This window comes from Camelina sativa, chromosome 12 (genome assembly GCF_000633955.1).
Source record: "Camelina sativa cultivar DH55 chromosome 12, Cs, whole genome shotgun sequence".
NCBI classification, from domain to species: Eukaryota; Viridiplantae; Streptophyta; class Magnoliopsida; order Brassicales; family Brassicaceae; genus Camelina; species Camelina sativa.
In genome coordinates this window covers 20394821-20409069 of record NC_025696.1, presented here as the reverse complement: position 1 = coordinate 20409069, position 14249 = coordinate 20394821, and the positions used below count along the sequence as shown (strand labels likewise).

The window sequence follows — 14249 nt, the reverse complement described above, 5'->3', positions numbered from 1 at the left end:
CTAATTTTCCTTCATGCTCATTATTAGTCTGAATTAATTATTGTTTTGGGTTTTTATCAGAACTAAAACCAAACCAAGTTCTATTAAAATTAATTATTCAGTGATATATATATATATATATAAGAATCACAAAAGATAGTTTGCTTCCTTCATGAAAATGTGAAGAGAAAGATGGAAAGATAAGAGATACGAGTGCACTTAATAAAGAAACCAAACCAAGATGAGAGATTGTAGATTTATTTGACTATATCTTAATTAGTACATGTTCACTTTCTCGGGAACAAGCTTGAGATGCTGCGCCTTGTGCATAGCGAGACCAGTCATGACATCCATGTTGATCTCGTCTGGTTTCATCCCATTAGGAAGTCTAAAGTTATAATTAAGAAGAAGGTTCGCGTAAGGAACCTCAAGCATCGCCGCACCAAGACGCATTCCGGGGCACATTCTCCGGCCTGACCCAAACGGTATGAACTCGTAGTCCGTGCCTTTGAAGTCAACATCCTTCTCAAAAAACCTCTCGGGCCTGAACTCGTCAGGGTTCGGTCCCCACTCCTTCTCGTCACGTGACACAGCCCACGCGTTGACGTTAACGGTAGTCCCAGCCGGGACGTCGTAACCCGCGATCTTGGTGTCTTGAATGCATGCACGAGGGATAAGGAGAGGTATGACCGGTTCGATCCTTAGGGTTTCTTTAACTAAGGCCTTGAAGTAAGGAAGGTTCTTGACATCATCTTCGTTAACGAACGTTGAACCTTTCTCTCTCATATATTCTCTCACTTCTGCTTGAGCTTTCTTCAATACTTGAGGGTACTTCATTAGATACGTCATCCCCCACACAACCGCCGCAGCTGCGGTATCTGTTCCCGCCACTATGATATCCTTTTGGAACGAAAGAACCAAAAGAAGAGTAAATCACACGCAAATGATTGCTTGTAGGGCAAGCAAAGGTTAAAAGCATAGATAAGAAGAGATGTTATACTTACCATGATCACGGCTTTGACATTATCAATAGTGAACTCAGAAGCCAAAGGTTGTGCTTCGTAAATCCCCATCAAGAGATCGATCATGCTCTCGGTTTCGGGCTTGGCCCTTTTGGGATCAAGCGTCTCATTGACAACCTCTTGAAGATAAAGGTCTGCTCTATCAAAACATTCTTTCAGATAAGCTGTGAGGCCTGACAAATTATCAAGAAAGCCGCAATAGGGAAAAAAATCTGCAAAAAATATCTTCCCCAAAACGCTCTGAGTCCCATAGAGAATACTGATGAACCTCTTCATCTCTTCCCCCTCTTCGTTGTACTTCTTCCCGAACGCTTGTCTACACACAACCGAGTTCGTGAAGGTCAACATAAGCTCGCTTATATCGACCGCTTCGGATTTTTCCGCGGCCTTATCGATCTTATAAATCATCCTCCTAGCCTCTTCCTCCCGGACGTGCTTAAAGGTGGCCACACGTGCAGGTGAGAATACATGGTTCATCCCCATCTTCCTCATCTCTCGGTAATACGGTGTGTAGTGGTTCAATGCCATGTCACGCCGGCCGTAGGATATGAACTCATGGCCATGGTGCTGAGGTCGGTTGGCGAAGTTGACATCTTGCGTCTTGAGAAGCTCTTTAGCTAGTTCAGCCGACGATATCACCATCATTGTTCTGCTTCCAATCTTGTATGACAAGATTGGCCCGTATTTTTTGGCCCATCTAGCGAAAAAGCGTTGTGGGTTAAGCTTCTCAAGCTGGTGGAGGTTTCCGATCACCGGAAGCGGCGATGGGCCTGGTGGCAGCTTGTACCGTTTGGTTTTCGGTTTTTGGTAAAGAAAGAAGAGAAGAACCGCGGCAAGAGCCACCAGGCCTATTGTAATATCTTCCATTATTAGTTGCTATTGAGTATTACATTGAACAGCACAACCAAATATATATATGATTATATAGACTACGTTCTTCTTTTCTTAACCACGCAAAACCAAATACTTTAACCGAAATCGAATTTATTTTTATCAAATGGTAACTCTCTTATACACCTACTTACGAAACCTCACGTGTTAGAATTTAAAAACACCTTCACCTACCCATCGTCCCTCTAAATATCGTACATGCTTTTGTGGTTTTCATGCAGTCACGCTCATTTGATTGTTTTTCTATATTTGTAATTTACACAAAAAAATTATCTGTCACTTCGTTCACTGATTGGTCTAACGAACTCAGAATCTACTTACTTAGACCGGAACTACGTACACAATCCAATTCATCATACCCAATTTTAGTAAACATTTTATTGGGAAAAAATCAGAAGATGTCATAAATAGCCAAAACCCTGCAGTTTAACGGGCAAAACATCAACATGTACCACTGCCGTTAAATTAAACCAATGAATCTTCACTTCTTCATTATATAAGTCAGCTCGCCTTTTGTCAATAATTACAAGTTTTGGTTACTCAATTCCATAGACAATATAATAAACTAAAATATCCAAAAAGCATGCAGGGACTTTTGTTCTATAAATAATTCAATCTAATAAAGATACAAATTATTTGACCGAAGTTTAATAAAAAATAATTAAGAAGATTGAATAAATCAAAGTGAGATAGCAATTTAGAGAGTTGAATAAATGGATCAAAATAACGAAACTAACAAAACCAATTCCAAGTCATAATATGTGTTGTTGTAATTGTCAACTATATAGCTACTAAAATATATAATAAAAAAACACGGACATTTTTCTGTATACAAATTATTTGACTGAAATGTAATAAGTAATAACTAAGAATGTTGAATAAATCAAAGTTAGATAACAATTTAGAGAGTTGAATTGTTATCTAACTCTCTACATTTTTATTCAACTCCCTAATTTTTTACAGAAAAAATGTCCCTGTTTTTTTATATATTTTAGTAGCTATATAGTTGACAATTATAACAACAAATATTATGACTTGGAATTGGTTTTGTTAGTTTCGTTATTTTGATCCATTTATTCAACTCTCTAAACTAGTATCCACCTTTGATTCATTCAACCTTCTTATTTATTATTTATTTTTCCCGTGTTGTTTTACGTATAGACAATATACACTTTGACGGCAATTCGTGTATCTATACTCAATATTCAACAAATTAATCTTGCATACATAAGAACATTAGAATTACACGTTTCGTCTATCGCAATTACCGACTGGATAAAATATATTTATCAACCCGTAATTTACATATGAGTTTATACAAATATTACTGGTGGTGCCATAAGTAGGATTTTTTTAAATATAAATATAGAAACATATGTACCTTAATCCGAATGGGTTGGCCTAGTTGGTAATAACGCTCCGTTGAGCTCAATCCAACAAATTGGCATTCTCAAAATTTCAGTCCCAGCGGTGTCCAATCCATTCACTCTACTCGGTCATGAGTTTCTTCGTTCAATTGAGTGATTTATCTGTGTTTGTAGAAAACTCTTTATCGTGATGCATGTTCAACTTTATAATTCGGATCAGTGAAAAAAAAAAACATAGCTGTCGTGGCCATAAAAAAAAAAATTAACATTGATAAAAACAATTTAGGTGGTGCCAGGTATATAAATATTTTGTTCCAGAAATTAGTTGTAAAGGTTAAAAACGTAAGATGTTGCTATTAAGCAGAATGATTTGTTTTGTGATATTATACGAGTAACAAAAGTAGCGAACACAATTAGGAGCCGCCTGAAAACGAATGACTGCTTTTAGAATGTAAACAAGAATGATTAGATTTTTACTAAATTCTCAAAACGTAAGATGTGACTGCTTTTAGAATGTAAACGAGAACTATTAGATTTACTAAATTTAAGGACCTCTCAGCTAGTTCCATGAAATATTTGGAATCAGAAGTTGTGTGGCATTTGTGGTTTTACGTGCGGGGTAATTTAAAAAGATGAAATTTTCTCACAACATCAAATCAAGAACCAAAATTGTACCAAACTTTAAAAGTTTACAACATGTTTGTAATTAGAATAAACTTCTCAAACGAAATCTTGGAAATACGTTTCGTTTCCCTCTTACAAAAAAAAAATATAGAAATGGAGAATTTCAGATGTCGCTTATGGCTCAAGTAAGCTTTTACCGGACCGGGCCATTGCTGATGGATGAAACTTTGCATACACCTGCAGATGTAGTGAAGGGCACATCTTTGTAGCAAGCAACTAGATTCTCATTTGTGTGTAGATCCACCGCGAGTGTCTCAAATATTTTCTTCTTTGGGTTTAAGAGATCGTCTGGCTCGCCTTCAAACCCGGGAAATGTAACTCGCTCACCAATAATAGCAGATTCAGGGGGCTCAACTAACTCCACCTGAAAGGTTTCCAGCAAAAACAATTTGTTATAAAACCGCAATGAAACTAGCGGAACTACAGACAGGTCAGAGAGACTCTTGCGCATTCTACCTTGCTGCCATCACTACTGGAAGCTGCAAGAACCATTGCTTGCGACACGATATCCCTCATCTTCGCCGGCTTCAAGTTGCAAAGAACACAAACCATACGGTTCTGTCCAGAAACAATATTAGATCAACTGGATTTTAGATAGGAATAGATACTGAAATTGGGATGAAAACAAATGACCAGGTTGATTGAACAAACCTGCATTTCCTCAAGAGGTATATAGTTGACCAGTCCACTAACAACAGTGCGGATTTCACCTCCCCCAACATCAATTTCTTCTACATACAATGCATCTGCCCTAGGATGTCTCTCAGCCTTCAAAATTTTACCAACTCGGATATCAAGTCTTGCCATAGTTACTTCACGATCAGCAGCCGGTTGAGGTTTGGGTTTTCCTCCGCTTTTTGATGATGATGCTTTTTGTTTCTTGGCATCTGGGAATAAACAGCAGTTCAGACTGTGGTAAGCTCAGGATCTCTAGCAATTAAAAGCCTAAAGAATGTAAAACATGATTTTGAGAATAACAATAGAGAACCTGAAAGTTTTGTTTTATTAAGTTGGTCTCTCAAATTTGCTGCTTCATCCCTAGCACGTCTATCAGCCTGACTTCCAGCGAACTTTTCTCTGTACTGTTGCACTTCTTCGTCAACCTGTGATCATATCATTTAGATATAATTCATATGCTACATGGCGTTTTATAACATACAACAAGGCCGGCTTTCTATGGATAAAATCAGAGAGCTACATACCAACTCCTTGAACAAAGGTTGAGGGGTGCCTATCATGTGGCTGGGAGGTAGAATCTCCCATGGTCTACTTGCTAGTAATACCTCCCCCCTCTCATCGGAGAGAGAAAAATGTGGAGGCAAATTTAGTTGTTTAAATACCTACAAAATGCAATAGTCAGCACTAATCACGCTTGGCTTTCTATTACAACTAAATAGAAACAATTTTACCCAAACTTTCAATCAAACTGACCTCACAAGAAAAGGATGGTATGAAAGGTTCTAACAATTGAGCAATAAGGTGTACTAAACCAGCAGCAGTTCTTATAACAATTGCACAAGAAGGTTTATCGTCCTTGTAGAGTTTCCAGAATTGGTTTGCCTACAGATAACAGCATAGTTAGTTAGACTGAATAGCCAGCAAAGCTAATAGATAGTTTGTTAATGAGAATAGAATTACTTGTAAGTAAAAGTTCCCTTCATTTGAAATCAGCATGGCAGTTTTCAGGCCCTGCTTGAGCTTAACCTGCATCAAATGAAAAGGGCATTTATTAAGAACCTAAACAAACATGCACAGAAAGTCAGATAGCCATAACAGGCCAAAGTTTATAATAATATTTCTCACCTTTTCCATGGCTTCAACATACTCTGCCACCAACTTTTCAACCTTTTCAGCCAGTGATATTGTTAAAGGATGAGACTCAGCACCAGGAGCATCAGGAATGACAGACCCATAACCTTCACATCAATTCAAACATGCAATAGTGAGGCGGTAGACACATCAAAGAGAGATATGAAAAAGACTTGCCCTAGTCGTCAAGAGCATCACAAAGCAGGTAACCAGAACTCTAGCTAATTTTTCATGCCTTTTCTTCTAACTGTTTCAAAGAGACTTTAATACTTTATGCTATCCCACAACCTCATGCTCAGTTTGTCTTTTTGGGAAGGCCAAATGCAAGATTTGACAATCCTCTAGAGTGTATGAACAGATATACATATACATATATATGGGCATTTGATCTTTGGATATGTTTCTATGATCAGTTGATCAATCCATGTCCATACAAGTTTACAAAGAGAGGAAATCTTATCAGAGAGCGTTATATTACCTTAGCAGAATAATAATAACGACGCTTGCAAGCCAAATGCACCTTTCTATCATTTTAGACTACCAAGTTTGTTCTAAAAAGAAACTGAACCTTCAATCCCATAATCACAAGCTAACATTTGACAACAAACTGATCCCCCACGGTTCAAGTATCTCTCACTTGCACACCAACTGGCTGGTCTTTAATAAAAGAATACACATCCCATATACTAAATTGGATGTCAAACTAAAAACTCAAATCAGCTAACACCTATTACTTAAATATGAAAAGATAACCAACCTGAACTTTCCGGCTTTGCTATGAAACTCAGAACTCGATTAACAAAGTTGCCTAGGTTGCTTAACAACTCGCCATTCAGTTTTGCTTGCAAATCTTTCCATGAAAATGATGTGTCAGACACCTAGATGGCACGATCCCCAGAATCAATCAGTGTTACTGAAATTTACACACTTGCTAAGCATGCCTATGATGAAAGAAGAAAAAATGTTTCAATTTCGTAGCAGCAATCAGTTACCTCAGGCCTGTTGGTCAGCAAGTAGTATCTCCATACTTCGACAGGTATATTTGTATCTTTTACATCATTACCAAACACTCCAACACCTTTACTCTTGGAGAACTTTCCTGAAAACCCATACAAAAACATGTCCTTGTTTTCTATAAATAGCAGAAAAAGCAAAGCAAACAAAAACAATTTTTAAATAAAATCACTCAGCTAAGTCCCCAAGGAAGCCATGGTGAAACATCAACTGACCATCTTCATAGTTTAAATATTCGGTCACACTGATTGTCTTCATCAGTGTCCAATTTTCCCCGGTTCCAAGCTGCGTAGAGGGAAACATCACCTGCATAACAATAAATTAGGGGAAACTATCAAATTAACGAAAGATAAACCGTTCTTAAGCAGACCTTGAGCACAGCTTCAGAAAAGACGAAAACCAAACAGACTTTTGATGTTCTAATTTATTGAAAAAAATAAGATGAAGAAAAGAGTAAATAATTAAAACCATTGGAACAAGAAACTGGCGGTAAACAAATTTCTGAAATGTAATATACTCACAGTGTGAAATGGCACATTGTCTTTCCCCATAAACTGATAAAGCTCCACATTCTCAGGATTCTTCCACCACTTCTCCCATTCAGATGTGTAGCATGACGTTATTGAGACGTATCCAATAGGAGCATCAAACCAAACATAGAAGACCTATAACCATGATTTGAATTAGTAGTTGATGTTTAAATGTTTATGAAATTGGCTGGAAATGAGGCTCCTACTTTCTCCTTATATTTCTCATGTGGGACAGGTACTCCCCATTTAAGATCCCTTGTAATGCATCTCTGTCTAAGCCCATCCCTAAGCCATGCATTTGTTGTTTGAATAGCATTTTGACTCCAAGATCCAGCAACAGATGTCTCCTTAATATACTCTTCCAACTTATCTTTCAGCAACGGAAGCTCAATAAACAGGTGGTCTGTGTCGCGAATTCGGGGTGTATTTTGACAGACCTGTTTGAGGGATAAATCATTAGTATCCGCAATAAAAGGCCATAGTCTTGTGCCTCTACAGAAAGCCAAAATCAACAAACACAGTGGCCTGAACTGTGAAATCTGTGAACCAAAGTATCAAGATAGGATGAATAACAAAGCATGCTCTGGAGAAACAAAATCACCTACCATTACCAGTGATTTATATTATAACCATATGCAATACATATGTATCACTTATTAACTGATGCAACTGCGTCTCATGTTTCAACATCTAAATTAACTAGATATCTCTAAAATAGAAACAATTTCACACCTAAGATCATCTTTATAACCACAGGAAAAAAAAATAGCAGCTGTTTGTGAATGAAAATTTCAACTGACGTGCTGAAGCATGCAATTTTCCCACAAAACATAGCAAATGCAGTGCTATAAACAGAACACAAATACAATCCCTTGATGGGATGATGCCATGAAGAAGAAAAGTATAGCCAACCTTGCACTTCGGATCTTTAAGTTCAGTAGGATTCAGGAGTTTTCCACAATTTTCGCACTGATCTCCACGAGCAGAACCATAATTGCACGCGTCAAACGGACAAGAACCCTCAACAAGCCGGTCAGCTAAGAACTTCTTGCATGTATCGCAATAAAGCTGAAAATACAATGGGCCACAAAGACATGAGAGTTAAAAACCCCACAAATTGAGTGGTGTAGATCCTTCTACTTGAGGCTAAGTGGTATTTGAGTAAAAGCATTCACCTGCTGCATGGTGTTCTCAGAAAGCCACTTGTTTTCCCACAACTTCTTGAAAATTGCTTGGCACACTTCAGTCTGTTCTGGAGTTGAAGTTCGCCCAAACTTGTCAAAACTTATATCAAACCAGTCATAAACTTCTTTATGAATGGCATGGTACCTAAATGCACAACAACAACAACATATGATGCTACAGTGAAAAATTCTTCAGCAAAAATATATGAAAGGTTCTTTCAAAAACATATCCTAAAAATCTGTGGAAAACTTGTGTATATTTCTCTCTTGATTAAGTTGAACAAGGATAAACTATTAAGATTCAGAATTCTTGTCAAGATCGCAAATCCACTGATAAAAAATATTTCAAGACACGTCTAAATCCCATAAACCATCATCACAGACAAAGTCTATCAAATTTTAGAAAATGAAGATACATTACTTGTCACAGATTTCCTTGGGGGTGCAATTCTCCTCCAAAGCTTTGGTCTCAGTTGCAGTCCCATATTCATCAGTCCCACATATGTATATCGCATTATAGCCACGGAGACGACAGTATCTAGCATACACATCAGCGCTCAGAACACCTGCAAGAAAACAACACACACACAAAGCATCGCATAAACCCCAGAAAGAAACATCGAAATAGCCATCCACACGAGCTCACTCAACAACAAAAAAAAACTCAATCCGAAAACCATCCTTATCAGTCGTGTACCACAACACTCGTCCACACATTATTCACAATTCCATTATATCTAATCAGTTTTAAAATCTTGCAACAGCTTTTGGATTTGAAATGCAAACCTAGAATCGGATGATTTCGAAGCTAAATTGATTTCTATATCTGAACAAAGCAAATCGGAGAAGAAGAAGACATAAATTGCACACAGATAAAGAGAGTAGAGATTCAAATTACATCCGATGATGTTTCCGAGATGAGGAACGTTGTTGACGTAAGGAAGAGCACTGGTGATTAGTATATTTCTCTTTCCAGGGATTGGTAACTTGGGGACGTCGCTCTTTCCGCCGTCTTCCATGGCGAAAGCAACAAGACCACAAAGCTAATTAGGGTTTTTCGTGAAGAGTCGGAGGCAGGAGAAAGACGAATCAGAGAGGCTGAGAAAGAGAAGAAAAGAGCTCTTTTAGCTTTGTATAATAAACCTAAGTAACGGCGGCCACAGATAGATCCGGTTCATTTCAGACCGGGTTTGATACTTACATTGCATTTTAATTGATCTTACTGGTATAAAATTAAACCGGAATCCATATACAGCTTTTCAGTAGTTTAGTGATTTATTGTTCTCACATTAAAAAAATTTGTGAAACCTCTTAAGTAAAGTAACAAACATATTGATTTAGTAGTACTCAAGTTACAACAACATTTTTAGTCTAATAATAAAAAAATAATAAAAAAAAAACTAGAAACATATTGTTGCACTTTTTTATAGCTTGTTACTTTTGAAATATCTCCTCTCGAGAGAGTTCGTTTGTATTTTCGAATTGGTTAATCTCTTGAATGATATTTTGAAGTTTGATGTGAATTAAAAAAAAAAGTATACCGTTGATGAAAATACTGAAGTAGAGAACCTATAATAAATCTATACAAAAAAGAGTTTGATATTGGCTTCAGAATTATATGGAGCGTATTTGTAATAATATAGATTTCGAAAGCAAAATAGATTATTCTCATCGGTGTGTATATAAAAGTGTAATATTTACAATGTGTATTTCCCTCCTTAAACTAAGAGAGTGTAAACATCTTTTAACAATTGTGTCGGCTCAACGAATTTGAGAAGTGACAGTGAAGAAGAAAGCTTCGTCGCATGGTAGACTTAAACCTCCGGTTGGATGATCAAAACCGAACTCTTCTTCTGCTTTCCTAAGCAAAGCTTGGAAAGATGGCTTGTTCAAGAAACAAACCGGAACAAGATATCTCTTCTTCTTCAGATTTTCTCCAACATACACAGCGAAGAACCCTTTGGGTGTTGATGATGATTCCATAGTAAAAGACCGGCGAATGATTTGCTTGGTAGCAAATAAACTTCTCAAGAATGCCATTTCTAGTATTAGAAACCAAAAAGAAGCTTTGAACTAATTGCTGAAGTTAAGATGAATTGATCTTGTTTGATGAGAGAAGCTGTTTGGTTTAATTTATGAGCCAAAGGGAAATGTGGGTGTCTATATATATTGGTGGAGTTAGAAAGGTTTTTATTGAAATTAAAGAAAAAAACGTATGTCTATGAATTGTGAGTGTGACCTACAAGGACCTGGTTTTGAAAAACAGATTATATCAAGCAATTTGATTTTAGGAAGATGTAGTTTAATTAATGTTGGGGTGTTGAGATGAAGAATGTGTCCTACATGCATGTGGCTAATGGCTACATTAGTTCTGTCTTCAGCTGCTAATGTCAAGACACCCGATATTTTATTGACTTGACGGATCAATGGTACACAATACATTAATTACTAAGAACGTTAATATTTTTTTTTCATGTTAATCATTAACATTGTTATTGTTAATAACGGTAATAGAATTTGTTGTAACTGCATTTATCTTTGTTGTGATATTGAATTTTTAATGTTGGCTTTTACGTCTTCAAGTAACTAATGTATGAGTAGTGAACTTATTGGCGTAAACGTTGCACACGTACTCCTAAGCACATTTTGTGTTCCGTATATGTTATCTGATTCATATCTAGTCTGAAATCAAGATACCCGATCGTAGCGCAAGTACGTGCGTATCAAAATACTCGTAGTATCCATATATACCTAACTACCAAAATATTATTTACAAGCAAACGTGAACATTATTCATATGCTATCCGATTCGTATCTAGTGTGAATCAAGACCCTCGAATATCGTGAGATCGTATAACAAGTACACATCAAAATACTCGTAGTTTCCACTATACTTGAGTTTAAGCATTCAAGTCTCAAAATATCCGATTCGAAATATCTGAAAACCCCAAAATATCTATCTAAGAGACAAAAAGAAATACGATGATTTTCCTTTTCACAAAACAGGTCGGGCCAAAGTACGTACGGTTCTCTGATATTTTTATTTGTTTCGGCACTAGTCTCATCCTAGACCCCTTTTTTGAGTTCTGTCGAGAGGTACTCAAAGAAGATTTAAAGTGGTACTTAGGCGAGTGTCCTGAATTAACGATAGCCCCAAAAGAGTGAAAGAAGAAGATCACATGGAAAAAAGAGTAGAAGAGTCGTGGAAGTTTGTTTAGTTAGGAAAGTCAATTTTGGTTTCACATAAAAATTAAATATTTCGACCAAACTCTCATGTCCTCATCTTCACTTGTCTGCTTCTTCAATCACAACGGAAGATCATCACCAGAACACAAGTGCCCTTTATTATTAGGTCTTTTGTCCGGTCTATTGTTTGGAATATGGCATTAACAAAAAAAAAACTTCTTTATAAGACAAAACCATGTGCCATTTTATCTACAACTCACTAAACTAACCTCTCACATTTTTTTTCTAGGCATACACATTTTGAAGCTATGGCTATTTGGGCTTTTCTTTTATTTGTTAACTGTTCTTCTCATGATCAAATCTCTTTAGAGATTGCTAGGTTGCTAAAGGTCACATTACAGTATACATCGATGATCGGTGAAAGCTAGAGACACAAAAAAGAGATAATATGGTTACGTATATCGTTCTTCATCTCAATATCTCCCAAAGTGAAGAAAAATGGTGAAGCTGTGATCTTTAGTTATGTGTTTAAAACTTCCTTTATATCTCTCATATGAGAAACAAGACATAAAATAAAATGAAATAACATGAAGCAATCAATCAAATAGCACCCTAACAAATCATTCACTAAACATTCCCTTCTCCAAAAAAACATCATACCCTTAGAACCCAATTGCTCTGTTTTCTTACTTTTCCACCCACACAAAAAAAAGTTATCTTTGAGGCTTTTGTTGCTCTTGCTGCCTCGTTCTAGGCCGTTAGATGATCTACCATCTGATGACCTATGGGATTATAATATTGAAGGCCTAGTGGAAGTGGAACTGCGACTGGAACCTGAATTTATGAAGACAGGAGTGTCTCTTGGCGAGTGCGTTGTGGAACCGCGTAAGCTGGTACTATTTCCCATGTCTTTTGTCTTGTGGAGGAGAAAGGTTCCTGATAAAATGGTCACAAAGCCACATAGCTCGGTAGCAATTTGCAATCCGCTTTGAGAAGCCCAGTCCTGGACCATTAACAAATGATGATAATGTGTTCATAAATTCGAATCATTTAGTTTATAAACACTTCTCACAAACCACATTTTTACCTTGAACATGATCATGCTAGCTATAATGGTGAACGTTGTAAACATAACGTAGTAAACTGGAGATATGACCGCTGTGTTAAAATTATCCAGAGCCTGCGAGAAATGAATACAAAAGATGAAAAAAAACTTGTTACTCGAAAAACTTGGAAATGTGACAGTAAAACAAACATTTGTTAATTATTTATTACCTTGTTCAAGTAGTTGATTTGTAGAATGCAACATACGGTCACTACTATGATGAAGATCCATGCATGGAAGTACTTGAACTGGTTCATTCCCGAAAACGTCAGCTTTATGGCAATTGCTACAGCTTTAACACTCATAACCTAACATGCAAAAAAGACAGAGACACTTACTTAAGAAAAAGAGAGATCTAGCTACTATGAGATGGCTCAAGAAGAAAAATGAAAACATACTGTAAGAGAGCCCATTAAAGAGCAAATCCCAACATATACTATCATATGCGTCTTCCCATAACGTGGCTCGTAGTAGAAGATCAATGTAAGCACCACAACCAAGACCACAGCAGAATACGCTAGGAAACCTGGTTAATACATTCAAACATGTATATCAGTCCAATTAGATTATCAATGTTGTTTGAAAAAATTTAAAAAAACCTCTAGCTATTGCTGCTATATATACCTGGTTCAGTAGCAAGGTGCCACACTTGCTTGACTGATTCAATGTCTTGCTCATGAGGAGCATGTAAAACAATCGTTGTTGATCCAACAACACAGAGAATGCAGCCAAGTATACCAAACATATGCAACTTCTCTTCCAAAATAAAATGTGCTAGCACTGCGCTGCATACCACGGTTCTCGTTTTCAGGAAACTACGTTGTTTTACATAGATAAAACGGTAAAGAGATAGGCATAGTGGATACAGATACCTGAAAATAATACTTAGAGCTCCCAAAGGTGTCACTAGAATAGCCGGTGCAAATGCATATGCTGCGAAATTGGCTATCTCCCCAACAATCACTATAACAAGTAGGAATACAAAATTAGTAATCATAACCAAAGCTCCATTTCCATTGATGAAATCCAATAGAATCTTGGATTTGAATTTTTTTTCTATGACTTTACTTGTTCATATCTCCTTCTTATCCCAAATTATTTAAAGTATATGATGTAAGATCAATCTAATGATGATACTCTTCCAAGCTATCAGATTTCTGTCAGACAGAACCATGATATCTCAATATAAAACCAAAGTTTTCAGATAAGACAAAGAGAGACTGTTTTCAATAGTGATAAGATCCAAAACATGTCCCAACCACACAAAACTACCAAAGTCATAACATCTCTAAGCTAAATAGCAAACATGTAAAAGTAAGATTTGCAGCAGAACTTCCCAAAACCTTTATAGAGGGATAATGATCAGTCATCAGACTTACTTGTTATCATTCCAGCCCACCACCAAGGTTCATACAAGTATCCATACCCTCCTTCACCTGATCACAAATGATCAACAAGAAGAATTAGTTAAACAATAT

At 36.8% G+C, this 14249-nt stretch overlaps 4 protein-coding genes across 6 annotated transcripts in view; all 4 read right to left on the bottom strand.

Annotated features, from left to right (window-relative positions):
* Nucleotides 125-1960, bottom strand: LOC104732331 (cytochrome P450 83A1). The gene is made up of 2 exons (XM_010451861.2): nucleotides 984-1960; nucleotides 125-879 (listed from the first exon to the last, which is right to left on the bottom strand). The coding sequence occupies exons 1-2, from the start codon at nucleotides 1866-1868 to the stop codon at nucleotides 256-258; spliced, it is 1509 nt and encodes a 502-aa protein (XP_010450163.1). The 5' UTR covers nucleotides 1869-1960; the 3' UTR covers nucleotides 125-255.
* LOC104732330 (methionine--tRNA ligase, cytoplasmic) lies at nucleotides 3916-9601 on the bottom strand. The gene is made up of 17 exons (XM_010451860.2): nucleotides 9379-9601; nucleotides 8902-9046; nucleotides 8472-8625; nucleotides 8209-8364; nucleotides 7503-7733; nucleotides 7288-7431; nucleotides 6982-7072; nucleotides 6745-6851; nucleotides 6510-6630; nucleotides 5747-5859; nucleotides 5582-5647; nucleotides 5375-5503; nucleotides 5146-5283; nucleotides 4932-5046; nucleotides 4595-4830; nucleotides 4400-4501; nucleotides 3916-4307 (listed from the first exon to the last, which is right to left on the bottom strand). Exons 1-17 carry the CDS (start codon nucleotides 9497-9499, stop codon nucleotides 4077-4079), a joined length of 2400 nt encoding a protein of 799 aa, XP_010450162.1. The 5' UTR covers nucleotides 9500-9601; the 3' UTR covers nucleotides 3916-4076.
* On the bottom strand, nucleotides 10133-10612 carry LOC109128123 (auxin-responsive protein SAUR15-like). Its single transcript, XM_019233925.1, has one exon. The coding sequence runs from the start codon at nucleotides 10518-10520 to the stop codon at nucleotides 10242-10244; it is 279 nt and encodes a 92-aa protein (XP_019089470.1). The 5' UTR covers nucleotides 10521-10612; the 3' UTR covers nucleotides 10133-10241.
* LOC109124850 (probable magnesium transporter NIPA2) overlaps nucleotides 12156-14249 on the bottom strand; it is a 7617-nt gene continuing 5523 nt past the window's right edge. For 2 of the 3 annotated variants that reach the window (XM_019233305.1, XM_010451856.2), the window contains 6 exons: nucleotides 13644-13734; nucleotides 13396-13556; nucleotides 13170-13297; nucleotides 12942-13079; nucleotides 12754-12846; nucleotides 12156-12669 (listed from right to left, as the gene is read on the bottom strand). In XM_019233305.1, the coding sequence (XP_019088850.1) occupies nucleotides 12457-12669; nucleotides 12754-12846; nucleotides 12942-13079; nucleotides 13170-13297; nucleotides 13396-13556; nucleotides 13644-13734 (824 nt within the window). In that variant the 3' untranslated portion in view covers nucleotides 12156-12456. Of the gene's footprint in view, nucleotides 12670-12753; nucleotides 12847-12941; nucleotides 13080-13169; nucleotides 13298-13395; nucleotides 13557-13643; nucleotides 13735-14150; nucleotides 14237-14249 lie in introns of those variants that run through there. The other variant, XM_010451858.2, reaches the window with a different exon arrangement.